Below are 22,281 nucleotides of genomic sequence, written 5' to 3' on the forward strand. Positions count from 1 at the left end.
GGCAGTTAGCTTGCAGGCAAAAACCCTTGTCGGTGTGCAAAACAGTGTATGCAAAATGAGACTACACTGCGCTCTGTACTAATGCTGCTCTGGCCACAGCCAGAAACTGGCAGATCTGGGCTCTGCTCGAGGCTATTAAAGATAAAGACCAGTTATGGCCATGCGATCACATTGTAAAAGAAACGTCTTTGAATCGATCAGAAAAGGTTGATCATCTAGCATATCAAGTATTGGTACAAATGTGTGTACTGCAAGGTTCTGGAATCATCAAAATGATAAGAAATTTGGCCCAGTCTTGGTAAAGTTACAAGCACTGTACACAGAAAGATGCTTGACTTGGAGATACGAAGGTCGAGGGTTCGAATCCCGACACCGGCACTAATATCCTTTGGCAAGATATTAACCTGCACTTGCTACTCTCCACCCAGGTGTTAAATGGGTACCCGGTAGGATGCGACCGTCATTGGCTGTGTTCATGCTTAAATTTTGAAGGCAGAATGAGCGATCTGAAACGCTCATCGTAAACGCTCATCGTGATCGCAGTTCCACGATGTACTGTTCATGCTTACTTCTCTGGCTCCCCCAGGCAATTCTCCGTGTGTGGCCTTAATTGGTCTTCCAACTGTGCATGCTACGTAGACCCACTAGAGGTCAGTGCGTTGACCCCATTTACAAATTGTAAACGCATCTTTTTGTGAGTTTACGATCGGTGATCGTGATCGCCGTTTTTCGGTGATTCTACAAAAGTGAGCATGAACGCAATCATGTTTTAAACTAAACGCGTAACAGATGCCTGATTCTGGCCGTCAAAATCAAGCATGAACGCGCCCATTGTTGGTCAAACAGTTTTTGAGCGTCATGTAACGCCTGGCTGGAATGCTCCCCAGGGAGTGGAGATTGTGCACACGTTGTGTGCGGGCAAGCAATGAATCCAATGACCGGGGTAATAGTACATTGTGTATATTTGTAAAGCGCTCAGAGACATTGAATTAAGCGTTATATAAAAATTAAATATTATTATTATTATTATTTCTCTGCAAAATTTGTATGATCACATATTCAATAGTTAAAACATATTCTTTCACTTAATAGGTAATAAGAGCTTCCATTTCATTTTTTGAAATTGGGGCATTTCCAATATTGGTCTTTACCTTAAACTCTATGTTTAAATATATGAGTTAATGCCCTACTGGTACTTCTTTGTGCCAAACAGATAATGAACATGTACATGTACCTGTATTTAGTGAACATGAAACAGGATGAGATCCCATAACACAATAGGAAATGAGTTATTTCCCTTACCCATATTCAGAGTCAGAATCCAGATTTATAAACTCAACAATTGTTTCATTATAGATAGTGTTGTATTAAGGGAATCGAGGTATCAATACTGAGATTTTAGGCCCATCCGAATATGACGCTGCAAAACAGGAGCATTTTTATATGGACCTCCTTCCAAAAAAAGAAAGTGTAGAGCCCTTTTCAAAGTATGCAACACCCTTCTCGCTTCAAACAAACGTTATTTGACAATTCCCAAACTGAACTATTGATAATTCTTTCAGTTTCATGTAGTCGATGAATGATGATGGAAACTTTACAAAAAAGCTTCAGAGTAGTTGAAGTAAAAGGTTGCAAAGCATATTTTTGGCTCACTCCCGAACCGTTTATTTAATTGTAGGTGACATAATTATTTTGGCCTAGAAATAGCTGTCCAACAAAATTGATAAAATTGAAATTTGGCTGACAATCTGTGCTGGTGTTAAACATTTTAATAAAATCGTAAATGAGAAATTAATATGTCTTAATTATGATATGAAAGCCTTTGATTTAACCCCGCGATAAAGGCCAAAGCATCGACAGCGGAGATGTTATGTAAAAGCTGCAAATGTACATGTACCAAGACTGCCTATAGTGTACTGTATACAGGTGAACATGTACATTGTACATGTGTATGTAATAAATACAATCAAAGAAACTGAATTCAGGTTTGTGATCAATGCTCTTAAATGTACATGTAAATTTGCTAGATACTGACGATTCACGATTCACATATCAATGCTCAAAATTACATCAATACAGGTATTATCAGGTAATGTACATGTAAACTGCATGAAAAGAATATCACAAAAATAGTTGTACAGGAAATGAAAGAGATTTGCTAGGGCCTGTATTAGCGACCATTTGACTCACATAATTCGTTTACAAATTCTCTGGATCATTTCCAGCCAGATGGAACTGTACTTGGAAATTAGCGCTTTCACTTTATTCACATGACAATTTTTTATCATAATTAATTAAGAAATAAGTGAAAACAAAATTAAAACGAAAACAATTTGTAAATTATGTATGATTTATTCAAACTGTAAGTGATTTGAACAAGGTTATGTTTGTCAATCTAAACTACAATGCAAAACCTGGATGAGGAAACACAATGCCAAGGTTATTGTATGTCAATGTCTCATGCATTGTAGATTTGATTATCATTTGTGATATTGACAGCAATAACAAACTCGAAGGACAAAGGCGTACTGGTAGAAAAATGCAATGGTGATGGGGCGGGGGGGGGGGGGGGGGGGGGTTGGAGTGGGGGAGGATGGCAACTGAGAAGCCAAATGTAATAACTTTAATACATGTACTGTACATACATAGCATAGCTGGGTAATGTTGGAGCGCCTTGAGGACCTTGCAAGGTCGATACGTGCGCTATTTAAGAATCCAATATTATCATAAGTATTAATATTATTATTATAGTATGGAGCAAAACGAAGCCTCTGTAATAATTGTAGAATACTGTGTTTATAAAGTCATCCTTTCATAAAATGTACATGTACTATAGTAGTATAGTAGTTGACCATTGAATGATATTTAGGAAGAAAATTACATACATGTACATGTATGTACTGTGTGTGTGTTAAGTCCATAATCCCTAATGTAAAGTACATTTGTGTAGCCATAAATATTGGGGATGAACTACAGTAGGTGAATATGTACAGTACACTAAAATGCGATATCTGAACATGTCTACCACATTCATTGCCTCATATTGAACACGGACCACATGGAAATGGTCTGTGGTTTTGTAGTTGACCATTGATAAATACGGGAAGGAAATTGCAACACAGCTATACATCTACATTCTACATTGCATTTAAGTCCATATCAATCCGACACGTACTACTAGTACAGTATGTGTAATTACAAGTACATGAACCAGTACTTCATGTCTACATGTACATGTACAGGTTGCAGTATACAGTAGTATGTCTTATAGTGCAGTTTTGCTCCTCTGGCAAGCTCCTTGGTCAATTTCCAACATTAACAAAAGTCCTAATCTGAACCCTGGACCTCAGATACTCGATACTAACCCTAAACCTGACCTAAAACTCTTGCAACCCTAACCACTATCCTATACGTAGGTTTAACAAACTAGCAATTGTCATCGCAGCACATAATGTTGAACCATCCTTACACTTTTTTACAGCTTGGAATGAAAATACTAAAATGGAGGCTTAGATGTAATCTGAACAAAATACTACATTTAAAGGTCATGGTGAAAACAGACTATGGGAGGGTCCGTGGTTTTAAAGTTGACTATGGATTGATAACGGAAGGAACTTGCGACAAGTGTGTACATGTATGCCCATATCCCGATGTGTAATTTTGATTATCTTGTCAAGATGTACAATGTAGGCTTCACTGTTGGGGATGGACTACAAACAGTATAATGTATTGTGGTATCTGAAACAGGATACTACATGTACTGTATATTACTAATTCATGGTGAAAATAGACCACGTGGAAGGGTCCATGGTTTTGAAGTTAACCATTTATTGATAGAGGAAGGAACTTGCAAAGCGTAAGTCCGCATTAATACAGGAAGGAAGACAAGCAAGAAATAGGATTTCAAGCATCCAATTCTTTTTTAGTGACATCCTGAAATATATGAGTAGAACCTACAATGTACAGATTCAAATAAGGCCTATGACGTGTATTTGAGAAAAGTCTAACTACATGTAGTTGAATAAACCACATGTAAGCAAAACAAAAGCCTGGGGCAGGAGTCTAAAAGCTTATCCAATGGGTTTTTCAACACACACCTATAAAGGACCCAAATCAACACTGGAGTTTGAAAGACTACCATACCATAGGATTCATAAGATATGGGATATCAAAAATGTAAATTGTATTGATTGAGGTCTCAAATAAACATACCGGTATCAGGGTTGCACAGTAGTTTAGCCTTCCAGTTTAATACAGGAAAAGCAAAATCAATAAGAATTTGATGGTCCTTTGCGCAACTGGACGAGGTCACCACTCAATATTTGCATAGTAAATGTGGTATTCGTCCCAGTCCCACATACTCTCACTATTGTTTGCGGTTGATCTAACAGTAACTACACAATTTATTACTCTGGCTAGAAGGCTCCCAACAGCCTGCAATTTAGATAGAACTATTCTTATCACAAATTGGGACTGTCATCAGGAAGAATATGACTTGATATGTATACACCAACAGTAGAACAGAAAAGATTTCAACTCACCAAGAATTTGTCCTTGTTTTGCTCGACGATTTTCTTGCTGCCACACAAGAATTGCCACGCCCGACCTCTCAACGAAGACGGGATACCTTTCCGACATCTTTCTCTCACCTAGATACGGCCAGGCAATCAGTAGGAAAAGACGGCAAAAACAATATTTACATGTAACTGCACAAATATATGTCTAGTTACATGTACATGTAGATCTGCACTTCTGCAGGGAGATTCATTCAGCATCCCTCAGAGCAACATCATCCAAATGTAGAAGTTTTTACCAATTGATGACTAGATACCCAACATCGAGGAAGGGCACATATCTCCATTTATTTATTTATTTATTCAATTTTTCTTGCAAAATAAACACTTGTGCTTCCCATAATCTCCAGATTGGGGGAGGAGGGGGCAGGAAGCATGTATCAGTGTACCTCTGTATCTGTCATCTTTTTTGTGAACATTGCTCGTCTAGTATATTATTGGTCTATTTCATCTACCACACACTCCCCCCCCCCCCCCCCCTCGCTTTACCTTCAAGTACAATATGCACACAAATATCTAGACGGGGAGGGTGATTCCCTTCATAATTCCCAGAAAGGACTTTTAAAATCTCTTGCTTTCCAAGTAAATTAATCTTTCTTTCTTTTTATATTTTACCTTCTTTGGTTTCTTAGTCATCCACTTGTCCCAATCATCAATCATGTCCAACCACTTCAGCTCTCGTTTCCTCAAGATCTCGATCGGTAGCCCCAGCTCACTGCACAGAAACAAAAAAATTTATCAGCCATTTCCTTCTGCATCTACATGTATATTTAACATGCACAATAGTGAACTTGGCAAAATTAAATGCACGATATTTGGACTTGTTCACGTAAAATGCCCAGGTAGATGTATGCAATGTGTATAGACTTACCCTGTACAATGTATGTACATGTACATACTGTTCATCTGATGTGTGTCTACATATTGAATTTATACTCGAGTCAATATTCATTAATTGCATTTAAACAATGTACAATATACAGGTACATGTACAGTTACAACTTCATCTATTAAAATAATAAGCATGTTGACATTAAAGGTAATACAAAGTTTTGGGAAATTTTGAAAATTGGGTGGATGGTGATTCTTTACAATTTTGTTATATTTGGATGCCCTTGTGGATGTATTATAAGCACTAGAAACTTGAGCCCCTAAAAAACTTCTGCTTTCGAGAAAAATTGAATATAAAAATTTACCGGTGCTCCCGGTAAATTTTGATAAATTTCAAATAGCGCCTACGGCCGTTCAACGGTAGCTGCGACCATGAAAATCTCAGAATATGTAGTTGTGATATATAATTTCAAAACGGGAATAGCTAATCGGTCGATTTCAGTCAAGAAACATTGTTTTACAGCTTAATTAATATCTTGAGCTTGAGAGGGAGCTATACAACATAAAGAGTTTATTATTTACAATTCAATAACTTTCAATTCCATTTCAACCGCCACAATGATCACTGAATATTGTAGGATCCCATATGCTTCCAATATGTTCATTTGAACCAAATTCATGACCCCATACAAAAACTTTGTATTACATTTAATATTCCTGTACAATATATCAAAGGTTTTGTACTATTGATATGATGAAGCAAAAACTGACTGATTTTGGCACCTTGTTGTACAAACATATTGTACCGCCTTCTACAAATAAAAAATGAAAAGCTCAAAAAACAGACATTCATGAACAGAAAAATATGTTTAAGGGCATTTTGTGTCTACAGTATTAGTGTGTGTACACTGTGCATTGTAGCATGTATAATGATTGTCACATAATATGCATTATGAAAAACCTACATCTAGACACATACATTTTCTTAAGACCAGCATGGCAGCATATGCACTGTATTGAAGTGTATTTGTCCTTCATTCGATGACTCACATTTGAGTCAAACTTGAAACATTTTTCACTAACGCTAGGAAAAAATATATATTCCAACGGTGTACATGTATATTAAATTACCAGTAATTATATAATTTTAAGGCAACTAGAACCAAAATGTAGTATACATACAATGTACATGTACATGTACATGTAGTAAAACGCCATCTAAAAAGTAAAAATTGTTCTTGGCTTGCAGTTACTGAACTCGAGTGATTCATTTTCTTAGGAGATTGAATTATCTCACAAGAAATCAAATTATTTATCTTGAGTTGTCCCAGGCAGTTTAATTCAATAAGCACAGCTAGGAATCGAATCCCTGAAAAAGTCCCTCTGAAGAAGACACTCTAAGCTCCACTTTAATGATCTAGAATTTGTGTTTTAAGTATGAAATATTTAACATCATGTACAGTGTAGTCCCTGCAACATCAACTAGAATGCTTGCTTTTTTTTCTCCTTTTCCTTTTTTTAGTCAATAACATCTTGATTATTTTTAGGAGCGGTATGTTTAATCATGAGTTTTTAGTTATTAATATTTAATATTAGGCCTACTGTAAGTGCTGTGAAAGACGACATGGACTACACATATTGGACTTGTATGATGGTATTCTTTAGATTTTAGGCACAGTATGTAACATAAAAAATACACAAGGTGTACACGTTCAGGTGTACATACATATATCATGTACAAAAATGTACATGTACATTACGTGATACACTTTACCTACACATGTAATACATGAGCTGCATGAAAATACACCTACTGTGCATGCATGTCAAATTTTTGCACACACTTTTTAATAAACATGTACAATGTATATATGTACATGTCTATGTATGATGTATGGTAGACCAGGCTCGACACATGTTGTACCTTTAATCAATACTTGTGGCAATGCTGTATAAATAGAGCACAAAAGGTCTGTCTGTGTCATTCATTATCCCTTCCTAAAGAGTTATCCTCATGACCTTAACTTCTATTATCAGGGAGAGCGGGCCAAGAAAGATAATACATGTAGGCACGTCTCCATCATCTCTAGATTGCCAAATAGCCCGCTATTTCTGATTTGGGAAATAATCCTGAAGTTACAAATCGCGCCTTCATCAGCTCGAGATTCGACCTCGAAACTTGAAACTCGACCTTGGGAAATTAGATTGAGATATTTTGCTCAGCGTTAGCGTACTGTATAGTGCGAGTCTTCGGTCTGGTGAATACGCACCGGACAAATACCTGGATATCTTGCCAAATAGTGGGATATTTTAATTGCAAACTATCCCAAGATATCGTGGGATGACAATCCCGACCAAATATCCGTGAATTGCTTCTTCGCTCTAATGAAGTCGCAAATTAGCTGGATAGTTTGCAATCAGGATAGTTCGAATAGCTGGATATTTGGCAATCTCGAGATAGTGAAGACAGGCCTAATGTGAATAGTTTAGGGGGGCACGGCAACACCCATGATACTGGTGGGGGAGGGCATGTGATGTTTTCGAGACACGAGATAGGAAATGTATCAGGTACGCAAGCCGATGAATCACCTCCTCCACTCCTTATAGTCCCATGCATAGAGAATTCTGGTGGCCAAGTACAATGTATGCGTGCATGGCCCTAAAAATAGAATCATGTTCTACTCCCTTCTACATCTTCATGTGTTCATCAATCATGTATAATAGTATGTACATGTACTGTACTTCATGTACTTCACATTACACTCAGGCTGATGTAATGTACCTACATGTACTGCTTAATCTTCATGTCAAATACACCGCTTCATTGCAGAGTATTACTTGGAGACTGATGTAATTACATTTACATACTGTACATGTACCAGTGGCATAGCAGTGGTCCATCATTGAAGGGGCACTGGTATCATGAGGGATTGGGAGGAGTAGTCGAATGACTGGATAAAAGGCAAACTAGGAGAGGGTATAAGATGAGAGTCAACCTTCCTCCCCCTCCACCTTTTTCTCTCCTTTTCTCTCATTTGTTTTTTACCATGCCACTGGAGTAGAACACGTATCCCCTAACCCCCTAAGCTACGCCACTGCTTTAACACAAGTTTCAGTGGGATGTCCAAGAATTTAGACTTATAAGTAGTACGGTTTCAAGTAATGGGGCCCAGTTTATGACTGTAGAGATTTGAGATGTACAGTAGAAGACACAAAAGGCGTGTCTGCACTATCTCGAGATTGCCAAATATCCAGCTATTTGAACTATCCCAATCGCAAACTATCCAGCCAATTTGCGTCTTCATTAGAACGAAGTAGCAAATTAGCCGGATAGTTGGTCGGGATAACATCCCAAGATATCTCGGTCAAAATTGCAAAATATCCCACTATTTCCGAACTGGCGGGATAGTTTGCGAACCGTCTTCATTAGACCGAAGTACGGAGTCAAATATCCCGATCCCATCATGCACAACGATTTCCGGTTTTCCGTGTTAACTAGTTGTACTAGCGCGCGCACATGCGATCTATACCGCTCAGCGGTGCATGATGGGATCGGGATATTTGACTCCGTTCTTCGGTCTAATGAAGACGGTCGCAAACTATCCCGCTAGTTCGGAAATAGTGGGATATTTTGCAAACTAGACCGAGATATCTTGGGATATTATCCTGACCAACTATCCGGCTAATTTGCTACATCGTTCTAATGAAGACGCAATTAGCTGGATAGTTTGCGATCGAAATAGTTCAAATAGCTGGATATTTGGCAATCTCGAGATAGTGAAGACGGGCCTAATGTGTGCAGTATTTTTGTTTGTTTACTTGTTAGTGACTCAGTTCCTACAGTGTAGTCCGATTCCGAGGGTCAACAATTCATTTCCTTGCTGGAACTGCAGATTTCCCTTGTACTATAATCCCATATCAAATAAAAATATATTTACTGTGTGTACTGTACTGTACATGTGTATAGTTTGTATCCTCTGTACTTTAGGCACACATGAACAGTTTTCCTAAATGGGTGGGTATGTGCTATTTAATATGTATTCATTATGCACTTTACATGTACACTGTACATGGATCTACATGTAGCAATATGACTTTTCAAGTTTTCAGATTTTACAGAATAACAAAATTTCTGTCCCATATTCAAATTTGCATAATGTACAAATATGTCTTTCCTACATATAAGTCTTCCCAGACTTTCTTTTGTTTTAGGGCCTACATCAAAAACTGAATTTATTGATATCAAAAACATGAATCTTACTTTTTTTCATACACAATGGGGAAGCAAGTACACTTGAATACATTATTACATGTAAACATACAATACATGTACACCTGTATGTACATTAAAATTGATAAGAAGAAAGAAACAAATTGCCACAAACAGGTACCACTTCAATAAATAATAGAATGTTTTCACTGGCTTTCATGAATTGCTCCCATCCAATGTACATGTATGCAAGCGCCCACTCCCCCCCCCCCCCCCTTAAATTCTGGAGCCAAGCAACACCCCTATTGTTACCAAAGGCATTTATACTTACCCTCCTGTGAACTGCTTTCCTCCTACAAATCCATAGCGATCCGTTTTTGGACCATCCTCCTCGTCCTCGCTCAAATCACTGTCCACCAAATCCATCCCACCGGTAGCCGAGCCGTTACCGTAGGACGACGCCCCGCCCGTCATGGAATCATTCCCTATCGAGGAAGCCCCACCCGTCGCGGAATCATTCCCTATAGATGACGCCCCGCCCTGCAGTGGCTCGATGCCATTCTCGTCTTCACTAGATGGTCCCGGGCCGATGGAAGAGCCGGCGTCATTTTCAATTGACATGATCGCTTCTTAAAATGACACTGTTCAGGGTTGCTATATTGCTTGGGGATTCAGCTGGAAGAGTAGAGTATTGATTGCAGAGTCATAGAAATGGCAATTGGTAAAAACAGTGCAGTAAGCTGGTGTGTACCATTTCATAAATCTCTGCTTCGTTAGAGATCTCAGGAAGATGTTGATTGAATGAAGTGGTCCATTTGGTACTGACTCTTCAATTTAATCAGCTTGTAAATTCCAACATCTTGTTATTTCATGTTGGTATCCTTATTGATTTTGTAGGCCTAGAAGAAGTCTGAAAGAAAAGAAAATTATGGGAAATCATGTAACTTAGCATGTACATGTACATGTAACCTAGAATATCTCAAGAAAAATAAATCATTGTTTTCTCATCCGCATACATGTACGTGTACTCGTATTTGGTACTGTACTGTATTACTTACAACGTACATGTACGGTACATCATACATGTACAGTTGTAGGTCATCATCATCAGGCAGCTACATGTACAAACCATCTACCACAAGTCAACAAAGTTGCAACACCAATGGCAATGTGCGCTTGTGCTAGGGAGTACATTATAATATACTTTACCCCTTGAAACCCTTACACATTTTAAATAATCTTGTAGGGCCTAGCCATTATCTATCGCATAAAAAATACAATCAATGTAGTGGAAGAGCATCGTCATAATGATCATTATCGAATACTGGATGTACAGTGTACATGTAGGCGTTGGCCTGTAATTTCTGGTCATTACTTCTAGGCATCGTCACTTGGGAAAGTTAGTACCGGTACGTGTACTTGGTGCGCTTGCAAGAGGAGTCAGAAATATCATTATGCTTGTTCCACTTCCAACATAATTTTTTTTTATTTAAGAACCCTTTTGACATGTTTGGTGGTTTTGTTTGCACGTGGATTGGAGGTTACATGTTTGAAGGGTTGATACAATGAGCTAAATATAGAATAGGAGACCAATTAGGTCTACAAATAAAAATATTAAAACATCCTTCAAATTAATAAAGACTTCAACTTCAACAGGTAGAATCTAGACTAATTTGCATAACAAAAATAATGCCATAAACAAATGAAAGACAATTAACAATAACAGCTGGTGATTTCGGAACAATGTCAACAAAACAAGGATGAGACCCCGGAAGTATTCTCACAACACAATCACGGCATTAGACATTGTCAGATATCAAACAAACTGTCACATTAAAGAAATCAAAACAATATCATGCACTGTCGTTGGCATTGCAAATATATCCCACGGTCTCACTCTCGCTCTCAGTCTCAGCTCAGTCTCAGCTCAGCACCATGACGAGTTTAGCTTGGTGACAATTAAATCCTTTCAAACCAACACGTTGAATTAAAAGATTTATGAAGATTAGTTTCAGCTGCTGTTCATTCCGAAGCTCAATACCCACCTGAAAGAATCACTGCAGCGTAGACATCCTAACTTAACTGTAGACTACATGAACTATATTGCACAAATACCGTTTCAGTCGACAACATCATAGCCGGCGCTCATGTAAAAGTGGGCAGGTATAAATTCCAAGAGCATTTTGCAATAGTATTTACGCGAACTGCGATGCGGCATGCAGCGCGCGCTTCGCTCGATCAAAACAACGGGCTCTATTTGCGCGCGCGCGCGTACTGTATTCGCTGCAGCTGCCCTGCGCTGCCTGCTCGACCAAAACAAAAACAACAAAAGAAAAGTCCATGCATAGACACGTGTACGTAAGTCAAAATCGACGACCCACGTTTTCCATGCATAGATGTACTGTATGAATGTAGATGCACTACACAGACATACCGGTACACGCAGGAAATGGTGAAGCATTCACTTGTACATGGACAGACTAGACGAGCTGGGTTGAGCGAGCTAGCCGTATGACAAATGTGCACCGAGGGGACACACACCTATCGAATGCGCCGTATCTTTTTGGCTTGTTGGCTTCAGTCTGTGACTCACAAAATACTACATAGCTTAGTATTTCGTTGGTTGCTGGAGAGGGAAACGTATTTAGGCGTACGGGTCCACGCCCAATTTCATTAAATCGATTATATTAAAATTGAATCTAAGTATCAAAAATAGGTTGCACATGATTTAATGATCGACAAAAAGTGTATATATATGAATTATAAATATTCAACTACAAAAGAATAAAATACAGTTTGGGCTCGTCTTTAGCTTCCTAATAATTGGAAAAAGAAATATTAGAAAGCAGGTTAAAATGAAGAAAAACATTACGTTTCGGGCCAGAGTGTCTGTTCAGAATAATACAGCTAGGGAATACAGGCTTCAGTCCCAGGGGTCCGGTGTCCCGGGGGATCTTTGGTTCAGTGGACGGGGGTGTACCGCTCAAGCCTCGAAACCCCATTATGAGGGGATACTTTTCTCGAGAAAAAAAAGAAGAAAAAAATCACAATTTTCGGGTGTTTTCGGATGTTTGCATGGGAAAACACCCCTCAAAATTCGAAATTTTGCAAATGTAAAAAAAAGGGACCCATGCATTTATAATGGCATTTTGTTAAAAGTGGGACCCATGTTAAGGGATTTTCCCCCCGAAACAGTTACCCATTAGAGCGGCACCCCCCCCCCCCCCCGTATGTAGTATGGGAGGGGGGGGGGGCTTCAGTGAGATGTAATATTGCTATCAAAACTATACAAAAGACAATTAGGCCTATGGGCACCTGATGCCAGAATACGGTATGTAACTTTCTGCTGTATGGGGTGCAGCGAGCATTTTCATTAATTTGATGTTAATTCATATCTCTAACTTATACAACTAAACCTGTAGACTATTCACATTTCTGCGTGTATACATGAATAACACTTTTTGATGACATGCGCATACTAAGAATGCTATTTAAAGCTTATCAACACTAGTGTGGCTAGGAGGGATTATACCACACACTAGGTCACTGACAGGTGGCTATCTCATCAACTCAGCTCTCGAATAACATGAGAAATTCGGAGGATCATGGGGGACCAACAGGCACCGATTGGGGGAGTTTTCTATATAGAGGGAGTAAGTAGTTACATAGGAAAGTGGGGCTTTAACACCTTAATCGATTTCGTCGAAAATGGTATCAAAATGTGTGTAAGACTTAAGGGAGAAAAGGCATAAATCTCCGAAAATGTGGAGGGGGTGGTCCCCAGTCACCCCTCCCAGTACAGTGATTTAATTGCGCCACACCCTGTCCAAACAAATAAGGTGATTTTCTTGCTGTGCTGAAACATAGGCATCATCATTGGCTTTGAGTTTTTGCCCCCGGGCCCCCCTTCACCCCCTAATACAAAAGTCCAGATACAATAATGTGCTAAATTTGGGCAGGGGTGGTCGGGGTCCATACCAATGTTTTTGGCAACCAGGCGCGGATCCAGGATTCCTTAGGAGTGGGGGGGGGGGGGGGAGGGGCCAATTTTTAAGTTGTGCGAGCCAAATATTGGTGACCACTAGTTTGGGGGCGTAATGAGCGAAATCTTTTTTTGGAGGGGGGGGGGCAGAAAAAAATCCGCATCACTACCACTCTTACATGAAGGCCCTGCTGAACGTTTTTCAAAGTGGTTCGGAGGAGCGGCTTAAGTAGCTATGATCAGGTATAGAGCGTAGCGTAAATTGGCGTGGGGTCTAGGGGCAAAGCCCCGGCGGGGGTCAAGGAGCGGAGCCTCTGAAGCTCAGGGCGTATGGGCATTTAATTATGGTCAGATGAGCATATTTTTATACCTTATTTGTAACCTTGGCAGGAAACCAATTGACATGGGGTCCACAGGGGGTGGAGCCCCCGGAGGCTCAGGAGTTTTAGGCATTTAATTAAGGTCAGATGAGCTTATTTTGATACCTTATTTGTGACACTAGCAGGTCACTATTTTGCATGGGGTCCAGGGGGCGGAGCCCCCGGAAGCTCAGGGGTTTTAGGCATTTAATTACGGTCAGATGAGCTTATTTTTATACCTTATTTGTGACACTAGCAGGTCACTTATTGGCGTGAGTTCCCCTTTCCCTTACCTTCATTTCTCTCTCTTTTAAGTTTACTGGGGGGGGGGGGGGTGGGCAAGGGCGTTTCGTCCCCTCCCCATCTGGACGTTGTTGGTCGAATTAAACGCAACGGATCTCCCCTTCTTTTCATCCCGTTTTTCTTCTTCCTCTTTGTTGTTCCCTTTTAGCTCTCCTTTCCCTTCCCCCTTTTTTGGCGGGGGGGGGGCCTTTCGGCCTTCTCCCCGGATCCACAACTTCTTGGCATGAAAATCGCAACTGATATCATTCTTTTCTTTTCTCCTTCCTCTTCATTTTCTTCCCTTTATCTCCTCTTTTCCTTTTTTTTTTAAATTTCCCTTTCCTTCCTTCTCTCTTCTTTTTTTTTGCTGGGGGGGGGGCAACAGCCTGGGAGGCAGGCCTTTTCGGCCCCCCGATCTCCTTCTTTCCTCCCTTTTCTTTTCTGCTTCACCTTCTTTCTTTCCCTTTCTCTCCTATTTCCCTTTCCCTTCTTTTCCTTCTCTCTCTCTCTCTCTCTCTCTCTCTCTCTCTCTCTCTCTTTCTCTCTCTTTTAGCGGGGGGGGGGGGGGAGGCCCCCTGCCCCCTGGATCCGCACCTGTGGGCAACCGCCAGCATGATACACAATCTCGCTCTCGGTCTCAGTGGAGCACAGGGGCACAGGGGCACCCCTCCCCTCCCCCTTCTCGAAAGGTATGAGGCCGGAAGATAAATAAATAGGAAAAACAGAGATTAGGGGAGAGTGGAAAATGAAAATGAAAAAAGAAAGAAAAAACTTCCCATACCTACCCCTGAAAAAATGGCCTTCTTGGTTCGCATTTCATCTATCATAAAAGATCGATGCCCCCCCCCCCCCCCCCCCGCCTCATGATACCGGTGCCTAATGAATGTCTGGAACAACATTGCGCCACTGTATAATCCGCCGTACTAATGATGAAGAGGATATCCCCCCCCCTTACACTGTCACAACCCCCATTCTTTAATGATCCGTTTCTGATCCCCCCTTATTATCTTGTACACTCAACCCTGATCACTATACATACACCCCCCCCCCCCCCCCCCCCCACTCAGTGTTCTTTAGGGTACGCGTATAGTTCCCTCCTTTTGAAAACACCCCCCTAAGTCCTTGTAAAGTCAATACGGGCTGGATTTTTGTGTACCACGAGCCGGACTTTGGTGCGTGAAAAGTCCCCCTTTACCGGGCATTTTGGGAACACGCATGCGGTCTCTCCGACCCCGGAATAGGGGGGGGGGGGGGCGGTACGTACCCAATTTCATTTTATCCTACCAATTTTCTCTTGAAAAATTCGTCGCTGTTTTCACGAAGTGACGGTAGTGAAAAAAAATTGCATTCACTTTGCGTTACGATTTTCCTCACTACCGTCACTTCGTGAAAATAGGGACAAATTGATCATGAATATCATTATTATAAAAATATATCCGCTTTCCCAATTACTCGATTTGTTATGAGGTTATGGTATTGTTGTTTTTCTTGTTGTTTAAAAAATGTGACGCAACTACTTCGAAAAATCAGCATAAAGCAATTTTCGCTGGTGAAAATTGCTTTATGTTGGTATACATCACCTTTTGAAATGAGCGAACATTGCTTGAAAAGCAGATAGCACATGGTACAAAATATGACCCCAAATATCCACAGATCTTTTACACATGGAGAAGTTCCACTTTGAGCATCTTAGAATAATAACTGCCAAAGTCCTTGTGCTTCATGAATACCTTTTGTTTGCCCTCTTGAAAAGAATAATTCCACCTGCGTATAAATGAATAATGTTATATCTTTCATGAGCACATAATTATATCGTGTGAGAAGGGAGAGTGAGAGTGAATGAGGGCCGGGTATAGAAGAGCATATAGGAAATTTGAGAAACGGTCTGAGCTGGAGAAAAAAATCAGAGGGAAAAAGATTGAAGACAGTCTGAGAGAGAGAGGAAAAGAGAGAAAGAGGGAGAGAGAGAGAGAGAAAGAGAGAGAGAGAGAGAGAGAGAGAGAGAGAGAGAGAGAGAGAGAGAGGGGAGGAACAGAGGAGAATCTAACATGTATTGTATTGCATTTCTTAAATTTCATTGATGTACATCAATATTCTGTTTATAAACATATAAATCAATTTGCAATGCAATGTAACAAATCAATATTCTGTTTGGAAACAAATATATCGAATAAATCAATTTACAATGTAATTTAACAAATGAATATTTTGTTTGTAAAAAATATATTATATAAATAAATTTACAACGCAGTGTATATAGCAGAACCGAAGGAAAATGAAAATTAAAGTAGACGAAGAAAAAGGAGAAGGAGAAGAAACAGAAGAAGAAGAAGGAGAAGAAGAAGAAGAAGAAGAAGAAGAAGAAGAAGAAGAAGAAGAAGAAGACAAATACTGAAGAAGAAGAAGAACACAAGAAGGAGAACTCATGTTGTGAGAAGCCGGTGTGGTTGTTGCTGATGAGTTCATGACATTTTTTCTGCTTTAAACTCTACCCTCAGTACAAAAAGTTTTCTTGTAAAATAGAACTAGCAAAGAAGAATCAAAGATCAAAAGAAAACTTGTACGTCAACTGAAAGAGAGAGAGAGAGAGAGACAGAGAGAGATTGAGGGGGGGGGGGTGGGGGAGAAAGGAGAGGAAGATAATGGACTAAAGGGCCCATGACATCGAAATACAAGTGTATTCCTGTTAGTGCGCAGTCCTGCATACATCTCATATTTTGATATATATAAACTTCTGAATTTGTTTCATAGATTTTTAAATATTTTTTGAAAATATTTTTTTCTTCAAACTTGCTAAGCTCCACCCCAAAACTCTCCAGATCTCATTCCCCTTGTGTCATCATCTGTCAGTCATCAATGAGCTATAAACTTGAGAAAGTGGCATGTAACTTTGCTAAAGTTGATCACCTGTTACAATACGTAATACAATATGTCAGACATGCTGTAGCATCACCAGGAAGACAAAGGCAATGATGATGTATTGTACATAATAATTATGGAAGCATGCAATTCTATGATGAACGTGTGCTAAGCTGGGGGACATTACATACCATTGTCTATTCTAGAATATTAGTTTAATCTGACATGTCTGACATAGCAACTTATATGTTGCTATTGGTTGTGGTATTGTAACAGGTGGTCACCTTTGGCAAAGCTACATGCCACTTTCTCAAATTAGCTCATTGGACAGATGATGTCACAAAGGGGATGAGATCTGGAGGTTTTTGGGGTGGAGCTTAGCAAGTTTGAAAAACAAATATTTCAAAAAATATTTAAAAATCTATGAAACAAATTCAGAAGTTTACATATCAAAATATGAGTTGTAAACAGGACTGCACACCAACATGAATACGCTTGTATTTCAATGTCATGGGCCCTTTAAGTCTGCTATGAAAAGGTGTGGCGAGAGGAGGCTCGTTAAATATTATTGAGCGTAAGTTCATCTTCATATCCATCACCACCACTAACATCACCACCACCACCACCACCACCACCATCACCACCACCACCACTACCAACACCACTACCACCACCATCTTACCACCACCAACACCACCACCACTACCGCCGCCACCACCACCACCACCACCACCACCACAACCACCACCACCACACCACCTCCATTATCACCACCACCACTAACATCACCATCACCACCACCACCACCACCACTACCAACACCACTACCACCACCATCCTGCCACCACCACCACTACTACCACCGCGGCCGCCACCACCACCACTACCGCCAACACCACCACCACCACCACACCACCACCACTGCACCAACGCCACCACCAACACTACCACCTCCACCAGGAGCGTACGTGATATTTTGGTATTTTTTTTACCATGGTATAAACATTACATGTAAGTCAACCTCTGGAGGTGAGGTCGGGGAGGGGGGAATGGGCGATTTCCGAATTCTAGCTATGGTCTTCCCAGGCTCGTACACCAGAAAGGGTGAGGCGAGGAAATTTTGGTCTCCGTCCTTATCTTTTCTCTCGGAAATATAGGGTTTATGGCACTGGCGGTAAGGGGGATGCGGGGGGGGGGGGGGGGGGGGGGTTCCCAATTTATTTTTGTTGTGCTTTTTGTACAAATTTGAAAATCGCGCCGGCCGAAAATTCGCTCAGTGGGGGGGGGGGGGGGGGGGGGGGGGGGGGGGGGGGGGGTGGAGGGGGAGGGGGGGGGGGTTAGGTAGTCAGCACTAATTTTGTTTTTTGTTTTTTGCTTTTTGGTGGGGGGGGGGGATAGTGAGCACTAATTTTTTTTTTGGCAGGGGGCCCCCTGTACCCCCCCCCCCCCTAGATCCGCCACTGAATGAACTTAGTTATATGGTGAACTTGAGGAAGAAGCATGAGAGTAGTCCTAAAAGTTTGCCCCAGTTCTTAAAGTCAGACTAACCACTCCCCCATTGCATAAGTATAGCGGCCACTCTTGCACCCGTACGATTTTCAATTCATAATGTTGCTAGATATATAGGATCCCATCGAAGGTAGAGAACCCCGTAGAGAACAACACATTACTTGCACAGTTTCCGTTTTCATTAGGCCTTACATCATATTTTGGCCAGGAGGGGCTACAATATTCCAAACTGAATCAATTGTTTATTTGAATCAATTTATTCATTTGTAAATTATCGAATTGGAACGGAGGGGGGGGGGGGGGTAAAATATGGATGCTATAGCTTGTTGAAATCTTGAGTATATCCTCCACTATAAAAAAAAAGAGACCCAATATGGGCACTTTTTCGGGCCAGACAGCATTGACTGCAACGAATTCAATAGAATTGGGTACCCTTTCCTAAAATAGGTTAGGGTTACCCCATCCTGATATGTCTGACTGCGCGCCGAGACGTATTACAATATACGATTGTAATAACGTGCGCTTATGAAATATAGTTCTATTTTACATCCATTGTGCTCTGTTTTAATGACAATGTGAATTCAAGTTCAAGTCATAAATAAATTTGTTAGTACGTTGCACTTTAATGAATATAATCGTAAGGTATTTTATTTGTTATAAAGAATATTTTGTATATTTAATTTTACACTGGTGTCCCCGATCCTACTTGAAATTAGTGCGCCAGCTGCCGTAGTAACTTTCACGCAGTGGAACCTGAAATTCAGGGCAATTTTCTATATTATACGTCGACTCTTTATCCTTTTGGGAATATTATTGTTGGATTGTAAACAATATCACCTGACCAATTGGAAAATTGTCGATATGAGGGACTGATTTCGTTTGTTTCTCCGGAATCATACCTTCTCCTGAAAGATTAGAGCCGCGTACGTGCGCTAGATTACCGGTATCACCATGAATAGGCCGCGACCTAGAGAACAAGTCGCTAAAAGGAGCACCGGCAGGTTAGTAAAACGTTACAAATTGCGATTAGTGTGTATTTGTACGATACAAGTAGGACACTGTAATGATCTTTGTTAAATTTGTAAGGAGATGAAATTGAATTCGACTATTATTGCTGTGCTAAAATAACATACTAGCCACGCTGATTGTTTGTAAACAGATCGTTGTAAGTCAATGTGATGTGATCTGTGAGCGAGTCTGAAATTCATGAAGACACTAGAGATGGCAGTGAGCATGGATAAGCGCATACATGTGGGCCCCGGTACGGCACTGCACCGGCGAGCATGAATGATGAGGGTGTGTGTCAACTTACACATAAAGCAGGGCCCGGCCAGGGAGACTATAGTTGGTGGATCCATTGCCCAAATCTAGTTTTTTTTTACTTTCACCAAATACCAAGCACCAAACTGAATGATCTCGGCATTTATCATAGGATTAGGAAACCACCATTCCATCTGCACTGTGACTGTCATTGTCAAAACAGTGTCGGTAGCCCGTAGGGGCGCTGGTTCGAGAATGAGGATCGTCCACATAACGCGGACAAAAAGGATCCAAATAATAAGGATCGTCCGCGGTTTCTTTTTTCTTCTTCAGCGCTCTGCAGGTTTTCGGGTTCTCGATCTGCGCGCTGCCTGGAAAAAAATTGGATTCTGTGTAATAAAATACCCCCAGACAGTTCACTGACTTTATACTTTCATAAGTTGTCCGTCTTCCCGAGGATTTATCGCTCATAACGTGAAAGTCTCTGTACAAAGTTAATTTGAAATGCATCAAGAAAATCATTGTGATAAACGATTTTTTTGCATCGCCAACACGTGGAACGGAAATCAGAATTGCCTTTAATGTCAGCGAAAATGCGGACAATCCTTATTTTGGCGGACGCATAGAATAGACTATCCGCGTTTTAGAAGACAATCTTCGTTTCTGCAGACGATCCTTATTTTCAGACCAGCGCCCCTACTGATTTTGAATCATCACATTGTAGTAGAGTAAAGGAGCCCGTTTTCGGCCACTTAAGACAAAATCCTATTTTTAGGACTCTTTACTTCCTATTTATTATCATTTCTTGTTCAAATCATGAAGCAAATATTATTATTATTTAAACAAAAAAAGAATCCCAGAAAAAAATCACGAATTGCCATGACAATATTCATTTCAATTTTCACTGTTTTGGAGCCCGTTATCGGCCGAGCGTTTCAGTTTACGGCCGCATGTACAAAGTCAATAGGAAGCGCTCGCGCGCGCCGTGCATTTCCGCGCTGATGTACAGCACAAGCGGGCGGAGTAGGTATCCCACGCCGGAGCTCCCTGGTGCTCGCCTGGCCGAAGACAGGCACAGCGGTGATCGGAAGTTGGAGTCTGAATTAGACAGAGATATCGTGTGTGCGTCGCGGTGTGCGGCTGCATTTGATTTAATACATGCGATGACATACTTTTGAGCTTGCGACTAGCACAAAATCGGGCTTTAAATCTGAAAAATGCTTGAAATAAAGCTCATTTTATGGTACCCATATTTCTTACAGACACGCGTAAGATACTCGATTTTTCAGATTTGGGTAGCGGGACCGGCGATTACATCGCTAAAATGTGATATTTTAGGATATATTTTCCATTGCAAATGTGGTTCTTCAGTGACACTGGCATGGTATGGTATGTGTGGGATATGTGTTATGCTATTATGCAATGTATTTTAGAGTGATTTTACCTTGCATCCAACCAATCGGCCGAAAACTGGAGCTGGCCGATTACGGGCTCCTTTACTCTAGGGTGTTTGTACAATTTTCCTTTTTGCCTTAATATAATAATATGGTTGGATAATTGAAAAAAATCAACCACTCACAAGAACACATTTCAAATTTCAAGACTCATTGATGTTTCTATCAAAAGATACAGCCCCCCCCCCAAATCTAGGTAACATTCATCCGATTTTTTGTCCACAATGGACTAAAAAGTACAGTACATGCCGAGTTATAAACCTTGCTAAACAGCTGCATCGCGCAATGCAAGCGTACGTGTATTGCCAGATGCAGCCTTACTTAAGCGCAATTGCAAGCTCCACGTCTGTTGTCTTCCATGTGCATCTGTCTTTGGGTCCTTTCGCCGAATACACGAACGCACACAAGCGATCTGAATGCACACGTACATGTACACACGCAGTATATGTACAAAGGCGTGCAACGCAGGTAGCACGTACAAAGATTGTTTCGTGCCACGCAGCTACCGAGCGTGAAATGCATGCATGTGCAGATTCTACGCGTTGTCATCATGCGTATGGGCTGAGCGGAGTCACGCCTCCCCACTTAGCTGATCCGAAAAGTGGGGGGAAGGGCGTTTTCAAACTGTCATCGTATCAGATCTCTTGGGGCTAGCAAAAAAATAAGCTGATACTGTGTATTCCTTATGAATGGAACTACTTATCGCTCGGGTATCATTTCTCAAAAGTGACAAATCTCAGAGCTACTATGGAACCAATATTCAAATCACTGTTTTGATCAAGATATTTTTAGAGTTCCGATATGACGCCTTTTGGGGCAAAAGTAGAAAAACCTGCTCTTTCATATGACACCTCATTTATCGTGTATCGCCTTCAGGATCACAAAGAATAAAGGTTTGAAACTCAATTTGGTGATAAAAACATTCATCAATTTTGCATGAGCGCATAATCCACGTAGAATA

At 40.6% G+C, this 22,281-nt stretch overlaps 2 protein-coding genes across 3 annotated transcripts in view; one reads left to right on the forward strand and one right to left on the reverse strand.

Moving 5' to 3' along the window:
* Positions 1–11,813, reverse strand: part of LOC115926800 (ecotropic viral integration site 5 protein homolog) — a 45,013-nt gene extending 33,200 nt beyond the window's left edge. Inside the window, exons 1-4 of the mRNA XM_030992175.1 lie at positions 11,661–11,813; positions 9,947–10,525; positions 5,190–5,289; positions 4,542–4,649 (exon numbers count right to left, since the gene is read on the reverse strand). Coding sequence (XP_030848035.1) covers positions 4,542–4,649; positions 5,190–5,289; positions 9,947–10,236 — 498 coding nt within the window. The 5' untranslated portion in view covers positions 10,237–10,525; positions 11,661–11,813. The remainder of the gene's footprint in view (positions 1–4,541; positions 4,650–5,189; positions 5,290–9,946; positions 10,526–11,660) is intronic.
* Positions 11,814–19,303: 7,490 nt separating this feature from the next.
* LOC105439859 (ataxin-2-like) overlaps positions 19,304–22,281 on the forward strand; it is a 31,825-nt gene continuing 28,847 nt past the window's right edge. The window contains exon 1 of one of the 2 annotated variants that reach the window (XM_030992177.1): positions 19,304–19,607. In XM_030992177.1, the coding sequence (XP_030848037.1) occupies positions 19,558–19,607 (50 nt within the window). In that variant the 5' untranslated portion in view covers positions 19,304–19,557. The remainder of the gene's footprint in view (positions 19,608–22,281) is intronic. The other variant, XM_030992176.1, reaches the window with a different exon arrangement.

The sequence above is a fragment of the Strongylocentrotus purpuratus genome, unplaced genomic scaffold (assembly GCF_000002235.5).
Source record: "Strongylocentrotus purpuratus isolate Spur 01 unplaced genomic scaffold, Spur_5.0 spur5_scaffold_2, whole genome shotgun sequence".
Classification (NCBI taxonomy): Eukaryota; Metazoa; Echinodermata; class Echinoidea; order Camarodonta; family Strongylocentrotidae; genus Strongylocentrotus; species Strongylocentrotus purpuratus.